The 27,838-nt window shown below is 38.4% G+C and overlaps 1 protein-coding gene across 3 annotated transcripts in view; it reads left to right on the top strand.

Annotated features, from left to right (window-relative positions):
• The window catches only part of LOC149936086 (cell adhesion molecule Dscam1-like), a 176,078-nt gene that overhangs the window by 122,542 nt on the left and 25,698 nt on the right, over positions 1 to 27,838 (top strand). For all 3 annotated transcript variants that reach the window (XM_090154039.1, XM_090154037.1, XM_090154038.1), the window contains exons 20-21: positions 2,765 to 2,950; positions 25,946 to 26,239. In XM_090154039.1, the coding sequence (XP_090010165.1) occupies positions 2,765 to 2,950; positions 25,946 to 26,239 (480 nt within the window). The remainder of the gene's footprint in view (positions 1 to 2,764; positions 2,951 to 25,945; positions 26,240 to 27,838) is intronic.

Below are 27,838 nucleotides of genomic sequence, written 5' to 3' on the forward strand. Positions count from 1 at the left end.
GTGGCTTGGTGGTTTTCATCAGATACGCTTGGAAGAAATACCGCATAATTGATTGAATTTTAAGATTGTCACAATTCAAAAAATATTGAACGAATAGTTAGAGAAGTAAGTCTTGTACTAGCATCGAATTCTAGCTTCCACTGTGGTGGACATGTTTTTAAATACATTGAATTGCAGTTGCGTAAATAGGGCCCCCGCCGACCCCGCAATGGGGGGGGGGGTTCAAGGGGCCCTATAATGGAGGGGGTCTCCACTCGACCCTTATAAACGCCACTGATTATGAGAGGCCCCCAAATAGAATTTAGCGGGGGCCCCGAAGACCTTAGCCAAAATTTGTATTTGAGGGCTGGAGGCACTTTCTTGATATCATGTACGAACCAAAACAGTTATCATTAGAAGGTGGCGTTGTCTACCAACAATTAACGGTGATAATAATTTAAACAAGTTGCGCTATCTAACACTTGCGTGAAACGAGTATAAACAGACGACATTTTAAAAATTATGGTTTCTTTAAAAGATAGGTGCCGCCACCGACTAATGCTAACTGTTTTGGTTTGTACATGATTTAAAGACCCCAGCAACAGCAGATACAAATTGTGGCTATAGAAGTACTATATTCCCAATTCAATGCCATAACCAAAAGGTGCTCGATTATAGAATAGTTAATTTTATAAAAGGGGTGGAGCTTAATTTGAAAATGTTGCCTTCTACGTCTCTGTCTATATTTAACAAGTCTACGAGCGCGAAACCTCGAATTTTACAGTGCTCATGCAAATCTCGCGTGCGAAGAATATTCTAATAAAGCTCTGTCTTCTGACGTAGAGAGCAACATTTTAACAAGTTATTTAAAAAATTAAAAGTTTTGAAGTTTCTTCTAAAATGAACAATTTTCAACCATTAAAACAAATATTTGAAAAACGGAAAAGAAAAACTAAAATGTATTTGTTTTAAATACTTACAAGTTTATTAAAATATAAAAACCTCAATAAGAATTAAAACAACATTTTACTGCGGCGGAGTTCCTTTTTTTTGAGAAAAATATCTATAAACAAGAATTAATAATGAAACCGAAATCTTAAAAAATATTTTGCGCGTCAAATACATGTAGCTTGTCGCGCTAGCTCACGCAATTTACTTCTGATGATACTTTTAATAATTCAAGTTTTCGACAAATAACATTTACAAACATGAAATAGCCCCTTAAACATGCGGTATAATTATTATATATTTGGATTTAACCACTTTATTGGGTACTCTAAAAATACGCTTCATTTGATCATTTCAAATTTGAAATCTTACTACCAAATGCTTCGTTTAAATCCTTGGATAGCAAAAACTTTGGTTATCGGAGTAAACCTATACTAAAAACTATTTTAGAGAGAAAATCAGTGCGGTGTAAATCCACTTCACAGTTATCTGAAAGCGATTATAAATTCGTCGATGAAGCGGAATTTTTTATCGAATTTTTTCCCCCCATTTTCTCCAGTCCTTTCTTCTTAAGATAAATTCTTTGTCCTTTAAAACAAAAGAAAAAAATCTCGTCGTGGGTGTAAATTGAACCATCAGCGCGCTGAACACGACTTTAATAAAGTACAACTTTCTCGAGAACGGCTTGGCCAATATTCTTTTTTACGCTTCTTTAGCTCAAAAAATTCACGATAAGAAAATACGGTCAGGATGGTTGGTCCCATTTCTTTTCGGGTTTTCGGAGGCGAGAGGAAGGTTTATTTAGGAGTCCCAGGGCCTTAATATTATGCCCCATCGAGCGACAAAATAAAATGGGGGTCCTGGGCGAAACCCCGTAAAGACGCGGGAAACACTAGGAGCTCTCTGATTGATTATGGAAATTTGATTAACTCGAACCCTCCCATTCCCTCACTTGTTTAAAAGCCAAAGCAAATTCAATAGTGACACGCCAGCCACTCTGCTGGGCTGCCTACGCCAGCCCATCAGATAAAACTTCCCCGTCTCCGTCGTTCCAAAGCTTGTTACGCGGGATAGGATGGGATGGCTGGAAGGGGAGAGTTAGAGCTCTCCAAAAATTTTTATTTTTGGGTTAGAAAATCCCCGTTAAACTTTTCCTGACGAAAATAGGCCGAAATCTACATCGCGAACTTTCGGGGAATATAGACGAAGTTTTAATGACGTTATCGTTGCTGAAGAATCTAAATTATTTTAAATTTATTCGGTGGTGGGAATTTAAAAAAAAATGAAATTCGAGGCCAAATCTATCGCTATTCACGAAAGATTTTCTCCTTTATTCCGAAGTTGCTTTTGTTCGACAATTTTTTTTAATAATATAGCGTGATTTTTAATTTAAAGTATTTATAAAAAGTTAATGAAGTGGAGGAGTTAAGTAGTCGATCATGGTAGACAGGTTTGGATAGTTTTAACTAGTTAGGTTATAAAGAAATTGCACGATATTTTAATATATATATCTGCGCAAGTTTTTATCTTAATTTTATTGTTTTAATAGTTTAGAATCATAGTGCCTAAGTTTCCCATTTTAATGATCCGCATTTTGAAAGTCAAGATCACCATTTTCAAGCTCATTTTATTTATAGTTTTTTTTATATTATAATATATAACAGCTACCAAAGTTCGTCCATTTGGGCACTCCTACTTAAGAAAATATTTAATATTAAGATATTTACACAACTAAACAACAATCGAAAATTTGGTTTATTTTTCTCATTTCCATTTATGTATGACTTCATTAAGTGGTCCGTTCTAATATCGACCTGTGGTGTTTCTCGCCTCACAGCTTACGTAATGAGTATGAAGGACGAGCAAGGGGAGTGGACGGAGCAACGGTTCTCATCGGACACCACGTCGTACGAAGTGAAGCCCCTGAAATGCGGCACCCGCTATCAACTTCGTCTGGTCGCCCTGAATAACGTGGGTGCTGGAGAGCCCAGCGATCTCGTCCAATTCAAAACGGAAGGAACTGGTTGGTTTGTAGAGCTTTATCGCTAATTTCATTATCTTTCGGCTTACGGTGGTATAAATTACGCGGCCAAACAAACAAAACCGTCGGCGCTCCAACCGACAACTCTTTAGCGAATTAAGAGCGAAGCCGGTTTCGCGAGAAGTACCCGCCGGGAAAACCTAGCGAAACAACTCCGACAAAACTTCGCGCAAAAACTAAGAAAAAGAGCCGAAAAGGCGACAATAGGGCGGCCGAAATTCGATAAAACTTTGTACACCGTCACGTGAAAACCTATATATATTTTTTCGTACCCAGCGCCAAATCTGGATTTTCGATTCAAACGCGAAACAGAAGAGATTTTTCCCTACCTTCGATTCGAAGGAATCTCATTTACGTCGACTATCTATCCCACCTTGGAGAATATATTTGTAAACATTCGAAAAAGACTGTTCAGACGCTATGCCCAGGTGGCCAGATACACCCTGACCTTCCGATTCCACGCACCGTGGATATAGCTCACTCCTCGAAACTTTGTAACGTATCGTACTAAAGTTATTTAGAAGCTGGGTGCGTACGCGTTACGGAATCTTAAAGGCCCGACTAGTCTAATGGCTTTCGCCGCCGACTTTACACTCTTGAATAAAGGATAGTCACTGCTTATAGAGCATCTACGGCCAGAATCCCATCGCGTTATACGCCAAACGAGGGGCCGCAAGACGGACGACGACGCTGTTGAGCTCCGTAAGGCTCTGTCGTGCTATATGTTTAGTTGGGGAAAGAAGTCTTATAAAGCTACCATTATGACTCCCTCGGGTTCTGCTCTGTAGGCGACCTATCCAGTGACCTCTCTCTCTCTCTCTCTCCCTCTCTCTTTCGATGTGGGAAAACGAGCGCGATGAAAATGGATTAGGAAGAAGGGAAGAGAAACGGAAAAAAAAGCTGAACCTGAAAATATCTGCGACCTTTCCACTGGGATTCGTAAAGTTTCTATAATGGGATGCTGCATTGTTTTTATTCGCAGTGTTTCCTTTCTGGTGCCGCTCTTTGGCTTTAAACCTGTATCCCCCAATTTTTTCCCCTGAAGGTGAAAGTTTTGAGACTGAACCCTGCTTTTTAACTTTATCTACCTATCTTTAGAAGCCGCGTTCGGATTAGGTTTCTGGTCTAGCCTTGAGACGAATGGTCATGGGATTTTTCGGGTCCCTTTGAATCAGTAAATAACGGCTTACCACTAAATCAAAGTCTGCCTATAGTTGGCGTTACTGGGCCAAAGTCTTCTTCACGTACGAAAGTAACTTGTCCGACTCGAACGTGAAGGCTTGATTATCTTGTAACGTGCTCGGACAAATCTGGCAGATTCATTTTGTTTGGGACCAAAACTAAAGCTTGTTCGCGCGGAACTACGTTAAATTGGCTAGGCAGCCAAGTTAAAATCATGCGTTTTTTAAACCCTCGAGTAAGATTTAGTTTGCGAACGAGATGCCTTTAAGTAATAATAAAGATTCGAGGTACCCGAGGAATGGGTGCGATGTCAAGATTTGAAAGAATTTGAAATAAAAATTGAAAGTTTCAGGCGCAAATGTATAATTGACTTTGCGCTTAATTCCCGAGCATACGCCAGTCGCCACTGGGATAATTTGTCCAAGGAATTCGGGAAATTCTAGTTTCTCCGAGCATTTGCGAGTTCGGTATAGCGATATAGCCGCTTCCACCCGTCGGTCATTTGGCGTCTCTTGATTTTACCTAATGCGTTTCTACTAATGACGGTTTCAAGAACATCTGGGAAAAGCTGGCTGCCTGGCTTCGTGAAGAATGTCAAAGGGGTGCGACCCGAGATCAACTTACTGCCCCCCTACGCACTATAGGTGCGACGTCGCGTCCCGGGGGGTACACTGAGACGACTTTCGCATATACTTAGCGAGGTGAGCCTCGTCCCCCCTAACAGCTGAAATAAATCTACATCGTGAATGTTAATTATCCACTTGGTATAATTTTAAGTGCAAGAGCTTATATAATAACGAACAAGGAATATAGTCGAGAAACTTCTATAATTGCGTATTTTGAATAATTTTAGTTGTATCGGACCAGCTTACGAGTTTGATATTTGTCGAGAAATTTTAACCTTGCTCAGTTCATTGCAAAATCAACTTTCCTGAACTTGCTTTCGACATTGCCTAGGTGAAGATTCTCAGAGTAAATTTAATCACTTTAACAAAATCCAGTGTTGCTATTCCAAACTTTAGCTTATTATTTAAATTAAAGTTAAAGAACCTCAACTAAATAAAAAAAAGGTTTACTACTACGTGCTGCAACTAGTTTTAAACGTAACTAAAAGTACCAATTATCCCTAGCTTCTGTTAAACATGGTGGCAGAAATGTTAATCCACCATAAACGGGGAATTTCAAACGTTACTTATCGACAGCACGGTGTGAACGGGCTCCTTTATTTGGCAAGTCCATATCCTTCATTTCATTGTATTTTCAGTCCTCTCTTTCGGAGTCTCATATGGTCTCCCTCGGGAGCTGAAAAGAGGAAAACCTGGAAAGAGCGTTAAGCCTAATCCCGAGAGCGTTCAAATTCGAACTGCCACGCGCTTACGTACTTTTCCTCTATATGTATTCGCGCCCTTCTTATCGGTCCTTTTCTTACTTTTCTTTTCGCTTTTATATACGGATTTAGGGACCCTGACGCGCCTTTCCTTATAGCTCTTCACGGATTCGCGTGCAAAAGAACTTCTCCTTGAAAGATTTTCACTTTCCCCTCCCCCATGCTCATTCTCTTCAGATATAGCCGCGTGTTTCTCGATATATACTGCCATAGAGAGAAGAGTCTATAACAATGCTTTGAAATAGATCGATGGCTCTTCGGGATGCGACTGTTCTACTTGGCACTCTCTCCACAGCGTCAGGTGTCTTGTCTAGTTGCGGGTCCCTCTTCTTTAAACGCGCCATTTCTCCTCTTCCACAGGGCCACTGATGGTGATTTAGTTTTAGAGTCGAGGAGAGAGAGAGAGAGAGAGAGAAAGGAAGACCAGGCGGAGATAAGGTACGTGCCGGGATCAAAGGAGTCTCCGAGATTGCCGGATGAATGCTATACGAAGAGAGTGGACTGTGGGAGAGAAGAAAAAAGTGCGAAATGGGCTGGTGTAAAACGATAAAAAACGTCCCGAGAGTGGTAGTTAAGGAAGAATAATTACCTTGTTGGAATTAAAGAAGGCTCTTCTTAATTCGTATAGTTTTACTCGCGTTAAATGGATAGTTTTACTGTCGCGATAAGAAGTTTTTATTTGCGAAACTTTATTTAAAAAGATTTTCAATAAGGTTCCTCCCTTTTTCGTTGTTTTCTCCGCACCCTATTTTATATTCAAACTACTTATTGTATAAAGTTAAGGCGGAGGGATATACTGCTTAATGTATCGTAGCAAAAAAAGTAGCGTTATGTAATGACGTACGCGAAGAACATTTTGATTAAATTATCCATAAAATCGATACATTTAACATTAAATATGGTAAATCTTTGTAGTAAAAGAGTTGATGAATACAAAGCATGGTTAAGGAGGGGTTCGTAGCTGATTTTATTTATTTTCTTAAAAGCTATATATCCCATTAATTTATATCGCGTATATTCTACATTATTAACCTACGTAAATTTCTCGAACAATTGTTTTGGGGAGATTTGTAAAATTGTGCCAAATCCTGGACGGAATAGATTTGTCTGGATAATAATTACGCTCTATTACGAGTCTTATAGATAATTGTTACAAATCCGCTAAATTATTCGGAGGAAAGCGTCGTAGTCATTAAGAACGAAACGATCCTTAAGCCTAATTTCGTCCTTAATCGCGAATGGATCAAAGGAATATCTTCATTTATTGTCACGATTCACCCCTTTAATTCTAAATTACGAGGAATATCTTTATTTCTCATCCGGCCGAGGTCCCCGTCGTTTGGCGCGCGCCCCGTTCAAGATCGAAATTATCCCAATCGATCCATTCCGCAGCCTCCTTTACAGCCTCTATTGTGTAGTCGCTGTCCATTGTATCCGGATCGAGTCGTGTGTATGGATGCGGAGCGCCCATTTCGAAATAATAACCCATTGGCCCGCTCAGCAAAGAGCCGAGAGAAAAAAGCCGAAGCCAATCTAGCGAGCTTCGCGATAAAACTTTTGACTTCCCCGGCCATTTCCCCCCTCGACAGCGTTGCCAGACGTCGAGAATCCCCTTCGTTCGAGGTGTCATCTCCATTTCTATTACGTCTCCACCCTCGCATTTACTCGAGGATACCTCCTTTTTTATTCTCGCGCCCTCGTCTTTAACAGTGCAAAAACTAGCGCTCGGAGCCCATAGAATTAAACCACCAAAAGCCCCAGTCAGGCATAATGGTATATCAGTGGCGTCGTACACTTTGGGCCGCCTACGAATGTGGGTTCGTCCGCTATTGACGGAACTGTCAACTGACATTCGGATCGCGTCTCGAAAGTAATATAGATTGGTAGACGAAGTAAAGCAAAAACTACCGGGTATATACGCGAGCGTAAAAAGGGTGTTGCCGGGAACTGCATAATACGACCGTAATGGGGCGCTACCGTCACGCCTATGACGTGTTTCCGGTGATATAAAACCTTGGGTGTAAAGATAGGATATCCGCGCTGAATATATTGAATTCAAGATATATTTTCGCCCCTTTTTTCGGTTTTTCCCTCTTTGCTCGACGAAGCCCGGGCTGGGATAGTTTATGTAAAGTTTTCCAGGCTGGGCCCCGCGTTTTTGGAAGATTAAAATATGCTAATGGGACACGATTGTACGTGGCGTAGTCGCGGATACACCTCGAGCGCGTTTCCTTCGCTCGTATTTTACATTGATTTTCGGTCGTACGCGCGTCAACTTCTCTAATTTTTAATTGCTCATTTTTTTGGGATTTTATCAAACATTATCTTTTAAAACTGCTGATTTAAATACTAAATCAACGCCGCAGCTTTCCATTTTTTCCATTGATTATAATTTAAATAAGTTATGGCGTTATATCTTAAATTCGCAATACCAATATTTTCACTATATTCCTCCCCAATTGGTTAATTTAAGTCTTCTTAGAATAATTTTAAATTTTGAAATTCCTACGGCCCCATAGGCGCAATTCCTGGAAGAAACCTAAAGGTTGCTTTAGACAATATGGTAGTAGAGCGTAAATTTGGAATATCGCGCTCTTAAGCGTAATAAATTAATTTTTGCCGGGTGGCAAGAGAAAGCGTATATGTAGGAAAATATACTGGCGTTTCCCGGACTCTGGCCACTGTAGCTTTCCCGACATCCCTAAATATAACCCTTATACCGCATGGGACTAAATGTCGTACAGCGTTTCCTAAGAGGGGGAGCTATCCCTTTCTCTCCGGGGTTCCGCTCACCGCTTATAGTGACAGTAGCTCGTTACCCTCAAAATAATGTTTTCCCACTGGCTGCGCATTGCTCTAGGCCTTTATTCTAAAATACGGATCGCTGAATGTCCGGAATTCCTAAATGCGTATTGTAGTTCTAATTCTAAGACTACACAAAAGTGAGAGCTAACGGTAAAGAGGTGGTATGGTGAAGAGTAATGTTGGAAAAGGGGAACTTATCTCAGTTACCAAAATTAAAAGATTTTAATAATTTGGTCTAATAACGAATGGAAATGAGAATAAACCCCTGCTGAGGCTTGGCAAGAGTCCAGGAAATTTGGCAGGAAAGGGTCGTTTTGATCTACCATTAATCAGTATGCTGAAACAGAAAAGAATGGCTTTGGAAACGCCATAAATTAGAAAAGCGGAGGTGCGTTCCCGCCGTGCTAAAACGGACGATATGGCGATAGCATCCGTGATACGTCTGTCCTCGTATTTCACCAGTCGCGGAACATGGTACGAGAAAAAACGAACGGAAGCAAATTATCAGGTATTTTGCGCCGCTGCTGAATTTTAATATGCGAGGTCAATAAATCTTGCCCTTAAAATAAGTAACAGAGATCTAAATATTTAATAGTAATTTTTATAAGTCTTTTTAATTTTGCGCTTGCTCTCTCAACATTTGGCCACTTTAGCGTAAATTATTACCCCAATATAGACGAGATAAGACGCCAAATTGCGGTTGCGGGGAGTAAACGAATGACTTTCTCCTATATAATGTATTCGAAGCGGGAAATCTTTTATTCCAAATTGGAAGGTAGAGAATTCGCTTTGAAACTCTCCTTTTTCGTAATATAAATTCTATCAACGAAAAATGTCGTTCAATTTTCCTTCGGTTCCTTGATTTGGATGTATACGTAGGCATCCTCCTTTCAACGATCCGATTCTTTTAATGGGTGTTTGTTTACCAGACAGGCGGCGCTGCCTCTCTAGTCCATCAGCCTTATAAGGCGATATATCGGGAAGTTGACACTTTTGGGTCGTTGGGAGGAGCCCGAATCAATACGACGGACAATCAATGATGTAAAAGTGTGTAAGAGCCTCTATTCCGTTTTAAACTTTTCGTATAAATCGGCTTGGAAAATCAAATACGGGGATCGTTAAGTGACGGAATTCTCAACAGTGAAGTATGGAAACGTAAATCTCTAAATCGCTGCCGGGCCACTACGAGTTAGGGAAATTGCGAAAGGTCGGGAAGAATTGTTCGAAGGGCCGCTCTAGTGAGAAAGGGACTCGGGCTTTGAAACGCGTAAACAAAGTGAATCCGACTAGACGATTAACGCTTCAAAGAGTTTTCGAATTAAACCTGATCCTCACGCTCGGCCCGGCTCGGAGGCCTTCGCGGAAAGTTGACGCTGCTGATCGTAGGTGGATCCGCCTGTTGGCGCCTGTACCGCGTTTGCCAGCTAACTCCGTTATAAGATGTAGGCTATACGCCTTCTATCTTTTCTCCGCCGTGAGTTTTGAATACCTCGCCATAGAGATATTTCCATCTCCAAATGCGTGCCCTGGTCACAAAGGCGAATATAATGAGTTTGGGAACCGTGGATTAATCTTGGAGCGAAAACTGTAAGCCCGCGTTAGCCATTCACCCTTTAACCCCGTCGCCCTAACTTCCCCCTTTTGATATCTCGACGGCTAATAGTAACTGGCAGATGCTCGAAGCTTTCGAGCTTTCTTCTAGCGCCGTTTGCCGTATCTAGCGATTTTTGGATACGAAGCTAATTTCTCGTTACTGATATAACTGACCGTCCAGTTGGCCTCGTACGAACATTCTTGAGGTTTCGCGCGGTACGAGCCGCTTTTCTCGATTTCTGTGTTCCTGCCAGAGCAAGTAGGGTCTCTCGTTTCCAGGAATTATAACTTTAATAAAGAGTGCCGCCTAGTCTCTCGCAATCATGTTTTCCCCGCGTTCTCCCCACCTCCTTCCATCTTTCAACCGCGCGGGAGAGCCTGCCGTAAGTTGTTTCCGTGAAATAAGGCAATGGGAGGCAGCAACAGCGGCGGCTTTGTTATCTTATAACGAGACGTCGGAGAATTTATTAGTCCGATGTTTCTGGCTTTCAATCTTTCACTTTGGCCTCTCTTTCCGTTGGCTCGCCCAATCCACTATGACCTCCGTTGTTTTCCACTTGATAAATTGTTTTAATAATATAGACTTTGAAACGAAGGAGGTCGTTAAAAATATAGTCGCTTATATAGGAAAGTGGTCCTGCCCTGCTGAAAGACGAATTAATGGTTAGATCGGGAGAAAGCCTTTATGGTATATCAATTACTTAAATTGGAGAAAACTCCTCGGTTGCCTCTCGAAATATTTACCGTATCAATCTCCATTCTAATTTATACGAATTCCATATTTTTTTTGGCCCGTACGTTTCACTTTTTACACACAATACTAAGGGATGTGTGTGTACTAAGATCACGTACCGTGTTGTCAGTCGCTGCCGATGCCGCTGCTGAATCTGACATGACGCTTCAACCATACGGCTTAGAAGGGTCATTGATATGCCAATCGATAGAAAAAATCAGATCCTCAATAACCCAAATTCCTTTTGCCATTAGGGGGCCCACAAGTAGGTAATTTGCCCATTTAATAATTTTAATAGATTTTAGACTTAAAATGCACAACTTTTTAAATTAATACCGATTTGTTTGAAAATTATATTTTTAGTTAGTATAAATCATTTCTGCACTACTTATTCGGTTGCATTAAGAAATTTTAACTTACGCACTGTTGTGATATTTGAATATCGTGTCAATTGATACAAGCGCCATCTAATTACAATACCGTACGCCTTTCGCTACCTTATTTCCAAAATCAAGTAACTTCAAAAAATTCGGTTTGTCTAAATATTAATTAAAATAACCGCGTTTGCGTTTCGCTACCTTATTTCCAAAAACAGGTAACTCGAAAAATTGGGTTTGTATAAAAATTAATTTAAAACAAGTTGGCAAGCCAAAATATACCTCTCCTCGGAAGAATGGTCCCTAGTGGTATTAATTAATTAATAAATATCCACACCAAATATATTTACAAGAAGCAAAAACCTTACCATCAACAAAGCACAGAGAGCCACTTGACTAACCGCCAGCTCTTAACGCAATTAACGTTAAATTATCTCCTTTGAATTAACACAACTATATATAGGTCGTTAAAAATACCCGTAAATAAATAACTAAAAAACTAACAAAGTGGACAACCCACAGGGTCTACCCTTTAACCCTCTTATCTCGGCTGACTGCGCTAAAACAAGATTTAACCTTTAAAAAAACCAGATTAGGCCTTCATAAATTCATTAATAAAAAAAGACTTTATTACCTATTATGCTTACGATGCGTGTCGTAATTTCAGTGAACCTAAGGAGCTATCGGTGGTTCTGTGGTAGAGCGCTCGACTGCCAAGCCGAATGGTCTGTGTTCGAAACCTGGGTGGCGCATTTGTTTTTAATCAATAGAGAAACGCTAAATTAGAATTTCTTCGATGCAATAATTTCAATTTCAATTCTATTTCAATTAAACCAAAATTTCGTACTCTATTAAATACGCTTCCGATAAAGCTGAAGGTCTAATTTTCAATAAGGCGTAACAAGTGTCGGTGGTTCTGTGGTAGAACGTCCGCCTGTCAAGCAGGAGGTCTCGGGTTCAAATCCCGCCCGATGCGATCGCAAATTGATACTAAGACGAATACCGTGTACAACTGGTGGAAACCCTGCCATTGGACGTTGAGAGGTAGCATTACACTCAGCACTCGGTCCGTCCCAAAGTCATTAAGAAGAAGTTGGAGAGAAAACGCCCATACAAACACAACAGACTCAACATGCACAACCATCAGAACACAAACACAACAAACTCAACACTCACAACCTACACATAAACATTACAAAAACGTAAAACACCAAACCGTCACGACGGTGAGCGAAAAAACACCATCCAAACCAAAACGCAAATGAATCCGCTAACGCTCACCGTCGCACGGTGGTTTTGCCAACCCTTCGAGAAACTGCGTACGCAGTGATTACCCTTTGCACCGAAAATGCGAACGCGTTCGCAGGCCTGACAGACCCACAGACCCACAGACCCACAGACAGACACGGTGGTTGTATAACCCCTCCTAGGGGACTTTGTCCCCTCGGAGAAGTAATTAAGGTGTTCGCGTTTCGCTTCCTTATTTCCAAAAACAGGTAAATCTAAAAATAATTTTTCCTTAAAATTCCTCTAAGGTTTATTAAGTTAATGTACAATATGATTGTATATTTGTTCAAATTTAAACTTAATATTTATAATATATTAATACATCGGGGGATTGTGTGTACTTAATGTCCGTGACATCTTGTTTATTGAAAGCTTCATTGGCCGGCTTTCATACATTCAGCCAATGAAGAGTATTCCAAAGACTAATTTTAATGAGTGGTAAAGTGTGTTAGAATAAGAAATACGCGATTTAAATAAAATACGCGATTTAAATAAAATACACTTGATTTGAATAAAAACTAAAAAAAAATGGGGTACAAATTGATTTCCACGGATAAGCCTCGTTAACCGTTGTTCTGGAAAACAAACTTTAAGGAGACATATAACTGGCAATTATTTGCGTAGGAAATGCCGGTTTTACTCCCTTTTTTTAGAAAGGACACGCCGTGTTTCCCGACGAAACAAACGATAGCCCTCCCATTTCGTGTAAACAGTATAATCCACTCCGCGTAGAACAAATAAGAATTCCCTCGTTTAAAAATATATATATACACTAACCATACAGGCTCTGATACGAAGAATATCAGAGACACGAATTTAGCTTTCTTCGGAAACTGGGAAGAAGAGAGTACCGCGGTATAGGAGGGAGCCACGGATCACGGCGAAGAAGGAAGAAAGAGAAGGAAATAACGATTAACCAAGCGGGTCAGCCGCGACCTGCCGCTCTTGTATTGATTTTGCTCTCTTAGTCTGTACTTTCTTTTCCAAGCCGACTAAATCGAATATCGGTAAACTTTTTTCTAGTCTTTCTCGTAAACAAATAGTGAGAGAAAATAGAAAACGAAGAAAGCTTTTTAATTAGTTCCATTACTCAATATATAGATTTATTTAAAAGATCGAATGAGAATTTTCGAAGAATTCCTTAATTTTTTTATCGTGTATAAAGTTTTATTAAGTTGGTTTTATTTTATATATTATTAATGGATATTTCGGTTTTGTTTTCAAAGGTTTTCTTAACAAGGCTCTCGGCAAAATAAATATTAAACAAGTTTAGCTAAACAGAATACGAAATGATATTGTTTATGTATTTAAGCAAGAATGTATTCAGGTAAACTGACAATGTGGGCAGACTCCTATTCGCCTTGTGGTTTCCCCGGAAGACAAACCATGCCCCTTCGCCTTTCCTACCGTTACATTTTCTCCTTTCTCCCGGTAAGGGGGGAAATACTCCAGTACTATATCAGGATCTCTGTGTAGGTGGATAATATCTTCGGGGAATCATGAGAACAAAAGGGGGTATTTGCTGTCTTACATACATTATTAATTTAAGTTATATAAATATATTACTCAGGAAGTGTTTTGCGTGGTTGTATATAGTTTCTTATATAACTGCTTAAGGGCTTAGAGCAATTACTTTTCCTTTAAATGAAAAAACGTTTTATACTAACCTTATTTTCCATACCGTTGTTTTCACGTGACAATATCATCCGTATCTTGGAATGTCAATGACGTCACTCTTCGCTCGACAAATTCTGGGCAAAACCTCCTTTTAACCATTAAACATCACAGACGAGGCGTTTGCCAACGTTACTCCAAAATAGTCCTAGTTATTTGGTAAGATATGGCACCCTCTGTAAGCTGGTGCTTTATGAACCGGTATAGGACGTGATTTCATCTAGCGAGTAGTCTTCGATGCTCCAGATGTTGTGTAAATATCATCATCTTCCTCTCTATATATTGCCAGCAAACAGATTTACCCAAATCTATATTTATTTACAGAGAGAGAGGGACTCCTTAGAGCTCTCCTTCGCGTTTCCTGGCCTTACATTTCCGATATAATAGCAAATGGGCTCGGTTAATACGCCATTACGCTCAACTGTGAGCCGAGGAACTGACATTAGGCCAAATGAGACGATGGAGAGTCGAAAACTGTAGCGCGTGCTCCACCCTCTCCCTTCGACCCCGTTCTTCTCCTTGTAGACGCCGAGATCGATGGTAATTATCAAGATGTGGTCAAGAATCCATACTTGATCTATCAGAAACAGACGTCATTTGGCCTACAGCCAAGCCATTGTCCGTATACCCAATACAAGCTTCTCCACTAGATCTCTAGCGCGAATAGGTCTAACGGAAGCTTCATTAGGCCGAGTGTGTATTACAATGGGCGGGCTTAGATTTCCCCATTAATTATTCCAAAGCTATTATTTACGAAACCTAATAAAGGGGAGTGAGAGAGCGAATCGAGAATAAAAGGAAAAACTTTATTTCTCACACTGTGATCGAAAATGTTTCGCTACACTTCTATCGGAACTCGGGTGGCCGGTGGTGGGTTGAAGCCCTGGGGAAACGAGCGGCCGGCGTTGCACCTCCTCTACTCGCCTATCTTAAAATTGCTTTTCTTTTTTCGAGTGCCGCACACCGCACGACTTGAAAAGCGATCTGAGAGCCTTAATCTATTCTCTCTCCTCTTTTCTCTCTTCTTCCTTAGAAAATTTGGTGTTTCATTATATATCTTAACTAGAAACAAGGAACTGGTGGAAGAGTAAGAAAAGACGTTGAGATTGAAAAAATAAATAAAAAAAAAGTGCAATGATCAATGCTTTATCTCGTGGCTGCGCTCTTCGATATCCCCCCGAGATAAGGAAAACCTAATTACCAATAAATAGTGAATCTCACAGACAGGTTTTATTGGAGAGGGTGTTATAACGGACTTTCTTCTGAATTCAAGGATGACGTTAGTTTTAATGTTTTTATTTCGGAACAGAAACGCGCTTCTACCAAAGATGATTTCGCTCGTGTTAAAAGAAAAAATGTACGATGCTCATGCACTTACTTCGTTGCAATTGGGTATCTTCCTTGCAACGCATATTTAAAAAAATTTCTGCAAGGATTATATATCATTTGACGACCCTCATTGCTTATTTTTTTTTGTTATTATGATGTTGATTTTCTCATAATTTTGCTCTCTAAAACGGGTTGAAAAGGATAAAACACAATCTCTTAAAATTATTTGCATAATTGGATGCATTTGCTTTTGCTACTGACTAGGCTGCCATGTACTGCCTTTTCTTAAGGCATTAAGTGGTATCGCTGCTTTGTAGTGCCAAAAATTAGGCCTAAAGTACAAAGAGAGCTTTCGTCTATTTTAAGTATAACAACATCTATCTTTTTTAAGCGTCGTTTTATGGTTGTGTCCCGTCTTCTTCAAGTGTTTGTGTTCCCCATTTGTAATGTTTGTGTACCGCGTTGACATTAGACCTTTGGACATCCAAGAGCACACCATGGATACAACACAGACCAAATAGTGCCATTATAAACATAGTTTGTATAAAGTATACTCATAAGCTTGGAGTGAGATACGGACTCGGTCCGTTAAAATTTAAAAATGATGCATGGGCGAATTGGGAGTGGCTAACTTGGAAATGGTCACACGACCAGGGTTACTAGAAAAAGGACCAACATTTTCGGAAAAGGGGAAAGGTTCGTGGTGCAACGAGAGAGTGAACACTGCCTCTCTTAACGAAGACAAATGTGAACGCTCTGAAAGAGAGATGCCGATTCTAAATAGACACTAGCAAGTGTGGCGCGTGACGCGCATAAGTAACCACGAGTACGGTCGTAGGGTCAAGCGCAGGTCTTCATAAAATTCCACCTTTCCCTTAAAAGGAAATCGCCTCATCCACATCAGCACCCAATCATCAGTCGGAAAGTCATGAATTAACCACCATTAATATAATTGAATTGGACAAAGGACTAATAAGTTGTAAATAATCACTAATTCCCATTCTCTGGGTGTTATATATATTGCATGATTAATAGTGTATTTAAGTCGCGAAGGAAAGTACTTCCAATTATGTTTGTTTTCGTAACGTTTAATTTTAATTTTATATTTTTATTAAATTTTTTGGTTCTCTCAGATTCTCGTTTTCAGATTTGTATAGGCCTAAAAAAATGCATACCTCTAGACAATAACTGACCCATGTTTAAGTATACTTTGCGAACTCCAATACCAGTGGTGGTTACTCCAAAGGAATCCCGAGATAAAGTCTTAACAGTGTGTAACCCTTTTTGTTGATGTTTTTTAGTTTCGGTTCGAAAGAAAATCACCGTATGTTTGTTTGGTTGGGACACCCTTGCAGTCTGTAGGCTTGGAGTCGGGATTAAAATCGTCACAGCTACAATAGAGACGTCACCGAGTGAGATAAAAGGAAGAGGTTGAAGAATCCTTGGATTGGGGAATTTCGGAACTTTCTTCGATATTGAACATTATAAAGTTTTACTTACTGCCAAGTTGAGCAGACCGCGCTAAGAGTAATGAGTCTACCCGAATTTTAAAAACAACTAAAATTAATAGAGTTTTAGGGCGTGTATCCGACACAGATGATCGACCAATTAGTTTCAGAGTTAAATAAACCAATGGTACGAACGTATTCAATAATTTACGTAAGGAATCCATACCTCTACTTGGGATGCTTATCCTGGCGTATCGCGTATGGTAAGATCATTCTGACGGCTTTGGCAACGCCTACGAGAGAAAAAATAGTCTCGTCGTGCGCTCCCGTCTCATGTAGTTGTTTGTTAAATTAACATAGTGACGTCAAAAAAAATCTGTCAGCCACATCGAGAAGAAAATCTGCCGCGATAAGCATTCCAAGTAGAGGTATGGATACCTGGTAACGTTTATTAACAAGTTGGCAAGCCAAAATATACCTCTCCTCGGAAGCATTGTCCCTAGTGGTATTAAATTCTCGAGACGTCCCTTAAAGATATCTCCGCAATTCAGAGTTATTTACTAAAAACGTAATCCCGGTTCAATCCCGCCCGGTATAAAATTTTAATTGTAAAATAATTGAGACGAATTTAATTTATTCAGAATAATATAAATTAAGTAGTTACAACAGCGAGTTAGACGTACTAAAACAATGCACAATTCAATTTAAACCTATTTACAGACCAAGATTATCAGTTAAATATAATACGAAGCAAATTTTAATGAAATAAATATATACAACGGGTATTTATATTTTTCTCGCTTACGACATACTTGCCGCATCTTTAACGCGCATTTTAATTCAACACTCGCCCTTGATGAATATACCGTCAATAGCTATATTCGACATCTGGTAGTGGACGACTCGTAAACTTCCTGTTGACGTTGTGACACATACCGCGTGAAAAAACCAAAACCGTCCAATTTCCAATATCATATAATGACTCGCACACCCAGGAAATCAATTATGTCCAAATATCCACACCAATAAAAAATTAATAAACAAGAAACGAAAAACTTACCATTCACAAAGCACAGAAAGCCCCTTGACTAAATAATAAATGACCGTAGACGGAATAGTTAGGGCTCTTTATAAATAAAACCAACTAACCCGATTGATGAACTGCATTAAACATCTTAATCAGTCGAGAAAACGTTTAAAATAAATTACAAAGTAATGACGGACGACCCAGTTAAAAACCCAGACCACTATGTAAACAACTCGATATTTTCTTCACAAACGAACTATTACCCTTGAAAACTAATACGCTAGATAAAAAAGACTGAAAAAACGAAATAAATTACAAAAAACTAACGGGTTATACCCTTTAACCTTTTTATCTGCTGACTGCGCTAAAACAAGATTTGACCTTTAAATTTTCAAACGTAAAATATTTAGACTTTAACAAGTTCACAAAAACTAAAAAACAAAGTTCAATAAACAATATATACAGATATTGTATTCATCCGTTAGTAAAAAAACCCGCCTTCTCATAATACATTAATATTTTCCCTAAGGAAGTCAATGGCTCGGCGGTGAACTATCTGCATTGTAACAATGCGACCCGAGTTCAATTCGTGATTACGATCAAATTTTACATTAAAATACTAAAATATTTAATTAATTATAAGATTAATATAATTTATAAATATTTAATTAAATAAAAGATTAATATAATTTATACATATTTAATTAAATATAAGATTAATATAATTTATAAATATTTAATTAAATATAAGATTAATATAATTTATAAATATTTAATTAAATATAAGATTAATATAATTTATAAATATTTAATTAAATATAAGATTAATATAATTTATAAATATTTAATTAAATATAAGATTAATATAATTTATAAATATTTAAAATGATGTAAAATAAATTATAGTACCTAACGTTATAACTTTGTAAAGGACATTCGCTAAGCTGTTTTTTAGAAAACTTAACAAGCGTTGGTGGCTGAGTGGTTAGAGTAAATCTCTTGCACGAGGCAGACCCAGGTTCGATTCCCGGCCGGCGCTAATAAATTGCAAGTTGATACTAAGACGAATACCGTGTACAATTGGTGGAAACCCTGCCATTGGACGTTGAGAGGTTGCATAACACTCAGCACTCGGTCCGTCCCAAAGTCATTAAGAAGAAGTTGGAGAGAAAACGCCCGTACATACACAACAGACTCAACATCCACAACCATCATAACACAAACACAACAGACTCAACATCCACAAACATCATGACACAAACACAACACCCACAACCGTCATTACCTAAACTCAACATTCACACCCTACACATAAATATTACAATAACTAAATATCCAATCAAACTGAGTTAAAACCGTCGCGATGGTGAGCGTTAATGAAAAAAAACCATCCAAACCAAACCCAATCGCAAATGAAACGCTCACCGTCACACGGTGGTTTTGCCAACCCTTCGAGAAACTGCGGATAATGCGAACGCGTTCGCAGGACAGACAGACAGACACGGTGATTGTATAACCCCTCCTAGGAGAGGTAAAAATATGAATATATTTAAATTAGTAATTAATTAAATAATTTTAAACACGACTGTGTTTAATGAGTTTTATACAGTGGAAGGGAGAGTATAAAACAGTTTAATTACCTTTTAGGATGATGAGTAAATGTTTTGTAATTGATTGACCTAAGACTTGGTCAATAAAGTTGAGGTACGTGAATGGGATTCCAAATAAGAATCCTTGAAGATAGTAAAACGTTGTATTTACGAGTTCAGGTTTTGTTTGGGGCGTGTTTGAAAATATCATTGTCTGGTTGATTCAATGATTTGTAAATTAAAACTAAGCAATTATATTTGTAATTTTCTCGAAATATATTGTTGTAGAAAAATAGACTTGATTTTCTTCCAAGCTTTTAAGGTTTATTGTTAATAGTACCAGACATTTGGTGGGACAGATAGCTTAACTACACGCATCACGGGTAGCAATTTCACATGTGTTACAAGAGTTTAAGGATAGTATATTTAAAGTGTTAGATCAACGTGTGTTGACGGTGGATCATATCATCTAGATTAGGTGTTAATAAAGGCACTTTATCTATACGTTGGGTTTTTATCCACGTACGTGTACATTTGAAGAATAAATTGATAAGTGGCCAAAACATATAGTGTCCAAAAACCGTTTCTTATAAATGGAAGTCTTATACTCTAATTCGGTTCCCAGTATAAAAATAATTAAGGATAAATTTATTAAAATTTAGATGTAGCGCAATGAGTTTGGAAATTCACATATCTAAGCAATAGTAATAACGATTAATTTTCAATTTAAGTCATATATAGCGAGTTATTTATTCCCAGTATTTTAAAATGTCGCTAAATTACCTGGTTTCAAACTGATTGGTTTACTTTTACTATAAAGCCTCTATATCCTCTTTAAATACCATTTTAACTATTTTTTACTATCAATCATTTTACATTTAAAGCAATTCTATGGGACAAATTTTCATACGTTAGAAAAGCAGTTTCAAACCAGGTAATTAAGTTACATATTAAACTACTTAGAACATTTAGTTTTTACATAAAGTAGCCATAACCCATAACTAACTCGTCAAATATTAATAAAATTGTAAATTCCTTGTATTCACTAATGCTAATATGAGGAATTTGGATCATCATTGCGCTACTTCAAAACGTTGGCGCAATGAACCCCAAAATTATCCTGAATTATTTTTTCATACATTGGAACAAAAATAGAGGGTAATATTTCAACACTAAAAAACTATAACTGATATCCAAAGTGAACTCTTTCACAATATTGTGGCGTTATTTTTTTAACGTTCTTTGAGATATCGTTATATGTTTTATTGATTTTTTAGATCTAGAAAATTAAAGATAAAAACAAGTTTTATTAATTCGTTGAATATTATTTGGGTTTCGTTTAAAACATTAAGAGTTTCTTCTCCTCAAAATGCGTAAAATGTAGATATTTCTCGCAATTTTAAATTGCACCCGAGGCAAATGGAGGAAATTACGAAAAGGGCATTAAAATTAAGGTTGGTGGCGGAAGCGAGAGCCCATTTCTCGATTAGGAGACGGATATAGAAATCCAATTCCGGCCTTTTTAGCAGTCTCCCTCTTCCCTTCACCTTTTACTTCTTTTTTTCTTTTTTCCCTTTTCTCGGAGCCAGCTTTTAACTCGCTTTTTTCTACTTTTGCTTTCAGTTATTGAGACGTGGGACTTTAACATCGTTTGAGAACTAAATAAAATTGTTCTCAATGTTCGTAGCCCCGCTCTCTAATGACTGGCTCATAAAAGTTTTTCTTCCTAAAGCTTCTCTATATATTTACACTTTTAGGGAGAAAAGTGGAAGGCGTATATACAGGGGAAAACAAGACAGCCTCCATCGTCTCAATACGTTTCCCTTACAACGTTTCATTTTTGAGAAAGACGTGTAAAGCCACCCGTTGAACTTGTAGGAGTGTTGATTGTACAGAATATAGCTATAGTTCTTCACTTCTACAAGTTTCTCGTCTATTTTTTTTTGTCGCTGGCTCAACCTGTCTAATGTCTTGCGTGAGTAAGGAGTACATAATATATTTCTTAAAGAAAATAATTCATCTTACTGTTATCCTAATGTTTTGAAACACGTACCTTCGCACGCACCTGACGTTTCTTCCTAATGCGTTTCGAAAGAAAAGCTCGACCTTTCAGAAAATCAGCGGGTTCAAATTTTGTTTATCCTATTTTGTTTAATAATAATAATAATTATTATAATCAGCTAGGTCCAAGTCATCTAGCGACATTTATTGCCTTTAATTCAAGGTGGCTGGGCTAAATTGCGTAGGAGGGTGGTGGCAAGCCTTTCATGTCACGCGAGCTCCCTACACAACTATTACCGTTAACCTCATAATAGTTTCCGACCAATGTTTAGAAAATTCATTATTATAGTTATTTTTTAAAACTATATTATATTCATGGCTTATAAATAAGATTTTACATTACACCCATTGAAAAGAGCATCGAACCTTCAAAGACGCGTGTTTGATTTTTAAATATAAAAGCAGGCTTCTTTCGTAAAATTAAATTTTTATGGTAAAGACTATAAAACAAATTTAAGACTTCAACACATAGCTAAATCGGTTCTTTAAAAACCTACAGCAACAAGGACGCTGATTCTATTAGTGTTTTTGTAAAGTGCGAATGGAAGTGTCGGCCAAAGAACACTGCGCGGGCTCTTTTCTCAATCCCAAACTGCGATAAACTTTTATTCCTTATCTAATTCTAAACGGCTTTCTATTTTATTTTTTTTACTCTCCCCGTATTTTTACCGCTTCTTCGCTCTGAGAAATCGTTTAGCGCTGTCGGAAAAATAAAAATAAGCGTATATAGAAAGAGAGTTTGGCCGCTTTAATTGCAGCTGAGGTCTCTCGGCTTCTGTCGCTTCTCCAAGGATACCGTCCACCGGTTCTACTTCGGGTCGCTTACAAAGATCTCCCGTTGAGTAAGTTTATTCGCGTGGAAGATTTCGTCTTTTCTGAACCACTGAACGGCAAACTTTGCCTGACAAGCTAGCTCCGCGATTAATAACCAGTTCATTCGATAATGCCACGGATCTCGGACGGTGTTCGAGGTATAGACGTCCGTTGGAACTCCCCATCTGTCCGGGGGTCGGACGAGAAAACGAAGACCTGACAACCCCTGAATGATATAACGGGTCGCAGTTGGGCTGGCGTTCAGTCAAAATACGCTTTGTCTTACTAAAGCTCGATAATATTCGAAGCCATCTTACGTAAAGGAACGAAATGTATTTTATTTTAGGGCAATTTTTCAAATTTAGTCCGTGCCTCGAACTGTTTTTGAAAAGCGCGCGATAAGTAGGAGAATGGACGTCATTTCGCCACCCATTTTATCGGTTTCCATTTAATCGATGACGAAGACGTCAAAGAGCGCTGCCTAGTAGTAAGGATTCTCTTTTACAAGTCCCGCTCCCCCTTCAACCCCCATTTATCCAACGCCATTTTTCTATTTAGGTTTATTGGATGTAAAAGATCTTTTTATTGTTGTGACTACTTAATGGATGTCTATTAATTTTTAGACCTGTTTTATTGGTAATTTCGCGCCGGGTGTCGTAAATTATCAAAGAAAAGCTTTCCTTCTTTCTCTATTGCCCAGTTTAATTCGTACACTCTCTTGACACAGATTTTCCTTAGTGTTTTGAGTTGTAGTTTTGCGTAATATCGATTTTCTTAGTGCTCTATGCAATTTTTCGAAGCATATTTTTGTTCTTAACGATGGAGGCGGCAATTTGGCACTAGAGATAATTATACCGCGCTAGTATACTCTAAAGGGGGGCTTTGAAATTTCTTCTCTTAGAACATTTTGAAGTGTGACTGAAATCTTAATATATTCCCTGAGAAATATTATTGCTAATATTCAGATTCACCAGATGCTTGTAATAATCTCTGACGATAGAAGTATCGATCTAAATTATAAAAGTGATAGGTTTTCTTTTGTGGGCTCAAAGCCATTTTCAATGTTCGAGAATTTCCGGTCAAATCGCGGATGTGTACATCGCATCGCAACCTATCATTACTCAACCTACCAATGTAAATATTACACGGCATATTTACATACGTAAGATCAGAGAGAGCTTGTGAACTCGCACGTAATAAACCGGAAGCTACTACCGATTTAATTTCCATTTTGAGTGCAAAAGGTTCTAAAATTGATCATAGGTGAAAAGTGGCGCTAAGTTCGAAAAAATAGTCTTGCAAGTCCCAGACTGGGAAGTTAGGCGCCAGAGGATGTTCAAGTCCGGATATCAGCAAATTTCCTGAAGTCGTTATACCACGTTGGTAATATTTACCTTACTTTAGCTAGCTCTTCGCTAACTTTAATATTTCATATTTTTTGCTACCAGTCAGGCCTTTTAGGCTGCGCAGGCTCTAGATATGTACGTGTTACCGAAAATATTGCGTAACTTTCGTTCGAGCTGTAGCTTGATCCAGTGTATTACAAACGATAAAACATTATCAGGCCTTCTAGAATTATTGCTTCGACCATTTCTAGATCCTATGTTTATAGTGGGTAGATAGGTTTTTGAGAATTTCTCTATCCAAAAGTGATCTAAGATGTCAGGCAGATTCCTTCAAATGTGCTCTCGATGAAGTTTGCCCACTCAAAACGATTTTCAAACCTTCACCTTTTTCAAGTACATATGAATAAGAAACATTCCCTTGTTTTTATATTTGTACCCCATTTTCAATTTTCCATTAAGGTGTACGATAAATAATAATAATAATAATCAGCTAGGCTAATACCCAAGGCACCACCTTAGGCCCAAGTCATCTAGCGACTTATTATGCCTTTAAACAGGTGGCCTACAATGCGTAGGAGGGTGGTGGCAAGCCCTTCATGCCACGCGAGCCAACAGCTCCCTACACTAACTATTACCGTTAACCTCAACAAGTTTTTATGAAGCTTGTGTTTAATTCCTCATCCGAGATAAAACTTTGGTAACTCGCGTACACCAAGTTTAGAAATTCCACTTTTTATACTGAAATAATTTCATTTTCTACTTAATAAACATTTCAAGTTTAAACTATTTCGTGGGGTTCTTTTAAATAAGTATTCAGTTCAGTTTTAACTCGTTCCACTGTTCATAAATTTGTATTTCTGCAAGAATTGTGATATCGTACTTCTTTGGCGCCGAAGTCAATACCATTTACACGGCTTAGCATGTTTCTATCATTAAGAGCACGGGTTGCTTCTTTGATTTTATCCTCGTTACCTGAGTGGCCTTGAATTAATTCAGAGCAAAGTAAGGCTTTTTCCATTGAAATATACTTCGATTCGTTAATAGTTTTTGGTTTAGAAATAGAAGTAATGTTTTTATAACAGGTTTCATGGTATCCAAGTTCACCTGAGTTATGATGTGGAATTGAGTGTATTTTGATATTAGGTACTTGGTTTTTCATATTTCGGATGTTTCTAATACACAATTCCATAATAATTGAATAAACCTTGGCAATAACTTTCATAACAAGACGAGTATAAACTAAATATATTTTAGGCCAAATGTTGTCGGCGATCTAACTCCAAACAGGACTATTAGTCTAAGCATGGACAGAAAACTATACCTCTACTTGGAATGCTTATCCGGCCGTATCGCGTATGGTAAGATCACTCTGACGGCTTTGGCCCCGCCTACGAGAGAAAAATTACCATCTGCGCGCGCTCCTCCCTCACTTAGTTGTTTGTTAGGTTAACAAAGTAACGTCAAAAAAAACCGTCAGCCACATCGAGGCGAAAATCTGCCGCGATAAGCATTCCTAGTAGAGGTATGGATTCCTGCCTTGGAAAACGTCAGGGTGTTTCAAAGAAAATGCCAAAAGTGTAAAAAGTTCGGAATGCCCAAAAGTGTGAAAACTTATATATTTTGGTATTTAAAACTAGGTGGACGATAAACATTGGTATTCGTTTTAAAATCACTTATTTTAATTTTAATACATTTTACTATTTTGAGCTTAACGTTCGTAATGGCTATTTTGAGCTTGAATGCTTTCTGCTGGAAAAATGGCCAGTGTGGGTCCTTCCAGACCATTCTTTTTGAACACAGCGCCACGTTTTAACCTAGGATCAGTGGCGTAACTAGGAACTCCCGGGGCCCCCGTGAAAAACGACTCGGGGCCCTTTCAAATAGCACAGATTTTAATCATAAACGTTTGGGCCCCCCCCCACGCCACGGGGGCGCTATTTACGCCACTGCCTAGGATCAACCTTCAAACCTTGGGCACTTAAAATTGAGATTAAATCAGTAGTAGCAAACGACCAATATTAGCAGTATTTAGTGACCGAAATTAGATATATATTCAAGTAATAATCGTAATAATCTCTACACCGGCGATTAAATAAGCCTTGGGTAATACGTAATCTGTGATATGTTACGTATTCCCTTAAGGACATATAAAACTACAGGCTTTCGGTGAGTGATCAGCTCCTATGTAGAATACACTTTAAGTTTCACCGATACATAGATATTGGTTGTAAAATCTTACAACACTATAATACCGTGATCTAAAAACTTCGAGTATTTTCGGGAAAGATATGTTTCAAAACTCAATTCTTTTTTATATTTTCCAAAGCACCGGTAGCTCCACCTAAGCCGTTATTCTTGACTATCAACTCCACGTATATTCACCTTAATTTGGAGACCTGGCAAACCGGAGGATGCCCAGTCAACTCTTTCGTCGTCCAGTATAAGATGACGGGTGAGAGCGACTGGCTTTTGGTTACCAGCAACGTTCAAGTTTCATCCGGACCCTTGATTATAAGCGACCTAACCCCCGGCTCCTGGTACAACGTTCTCATGACGGCCCACAATGACGCCGGCTCCACGGACGCCGAGTACGTCTTCGCCACGCTCACGGAATCCGGTGGTAAGTTTTAAACTCTTCTTTTTCCCAAAAGTTCTTCCTTTGATCTAATTAAATTCTTCCGGATAATCTCTAACTTCAACGCGTGGAAAAAAAGTTATTTGGTTACGCCCACTAGTTCTAGGTCTCCGATCTCCCCAAGTTTTATTAATTATTTCGTGGTTTTCTCTCGAAAAAGAAGGGTTTCACCCGGTATTACGAGTCTTTCTTCTCCTATAAAGATACAAGTTGGTGGTACACACCGTACAAGGATTCCCTAGGCTACAATGCGAGACGAACTCTCTCCCTTTCCCTTTACTCTAAGTTTACATCGTGTCGAGAGCGTGGAAGGCAAAAAACTCCGGCTCTGTCTTCTATATAACCTTAAATTAGATGCCCTTCAGCCTCCTCGCGAATTGCTAATACAAGTCGAGAGAGATAGAGAGAACTAATTAGAAATTTCCAAACCGGCACTAATTAGTCGGGGCATTAAGCCTCTACACGAAAGCAAGGACCTTCGAAATAAAAGACTACGTGGGGATGGCCCATCTCACTCGCTATACCACTGCAGGCTACCCGCGCGAGAGGTCCGCAACCATTCGTGCTCGCCAACTTCATACCGCCGCCTTTTAATCCCCTTCTAAAATAAAGAACTAGCTCAATTCTGACGTTGATTAAATCGATTTACAGAGGTTATGTAATCATGTTTTCTCTTTTTTTACTTGAAAATTATCCCTGGCGAAAATGGCTTGATTCAATGTAGAAATTGTGATCCAACGTATGTAAGGAAAACGGGACATAGCTTTATTTCGCTCCTCTACGATAATTCAATATTCCGATATGAATCCAACTAAAATCAAGAAATATAAAATTCAAATCAAATTCCGTTTAAATCCAATAATTTTACCAAATTGGAATAAAGTATAATTTCATATATTGAAATTGTATCAATTATAACACATTTTGGATTGTAGTTTTGAGTCAAAAATGAATTTGAATCTGCCCTTTTTTAAAAAATGTTATAATTAAATTTGATTCATCATTTTCATAAGGGCTATCCACGAAAATAATAGACCTTTGATTATCCGGCAACATTTTACTTAATTTGGAATATATCAGAGTGTAGAGTAGAAAACATTTCTCGAAGAAATGAAGGATTTTAGTTTGATTTCGAATTAAAATTTACGCGCAATTAATTAAAATAAAAGCGAAGAATTTCGAACTGCTATCGCGCGACCCTATTTTCCGAATATTTTCCTAGCTTTGGCAAACAGTGTATTAAAAATTTAATTTAAATTCTAACCAGTCCGCTCTTAAATTTTTTGTACGGACACTCTCGTAAATATCATTAGTCAGGGAAACGTAATTTGAATAGCTAGGATATCGTAACGTTTTGACGCGGGTTTTCGTATATAATTCAAAAGTAAAATTCTTCCACTTTCAATTAGAGAACCATTAATAAATCCTTTTCATATATCATTAAAATACTTTCCCCGAAAGTAGTCATCTCGCGGAAGGTTTGGTTTATACTCTATATTTTCCTATAACGTTCTTCCCTCCGCTATTTAAAATTATTTCCTCCAGTTTAAATGGAAATTGATGATTTATAAATTAAAAGAGGCG

Source organism: Leiobunum rupestre, chromosome 7 (assembly GCF_980474605.1).
Source record: "Leiobunum rupestre chromosome 7, qqLeiRupe1.1.hap1, whole genome shotgun sequence".
NCBI classification, from domain to species: Eukaryota; Metazoa; Arthropoda; class Arachnida; order Opiliones; family Sclerosomatidae; genus Leiobunum; species Leiobunum rupestre.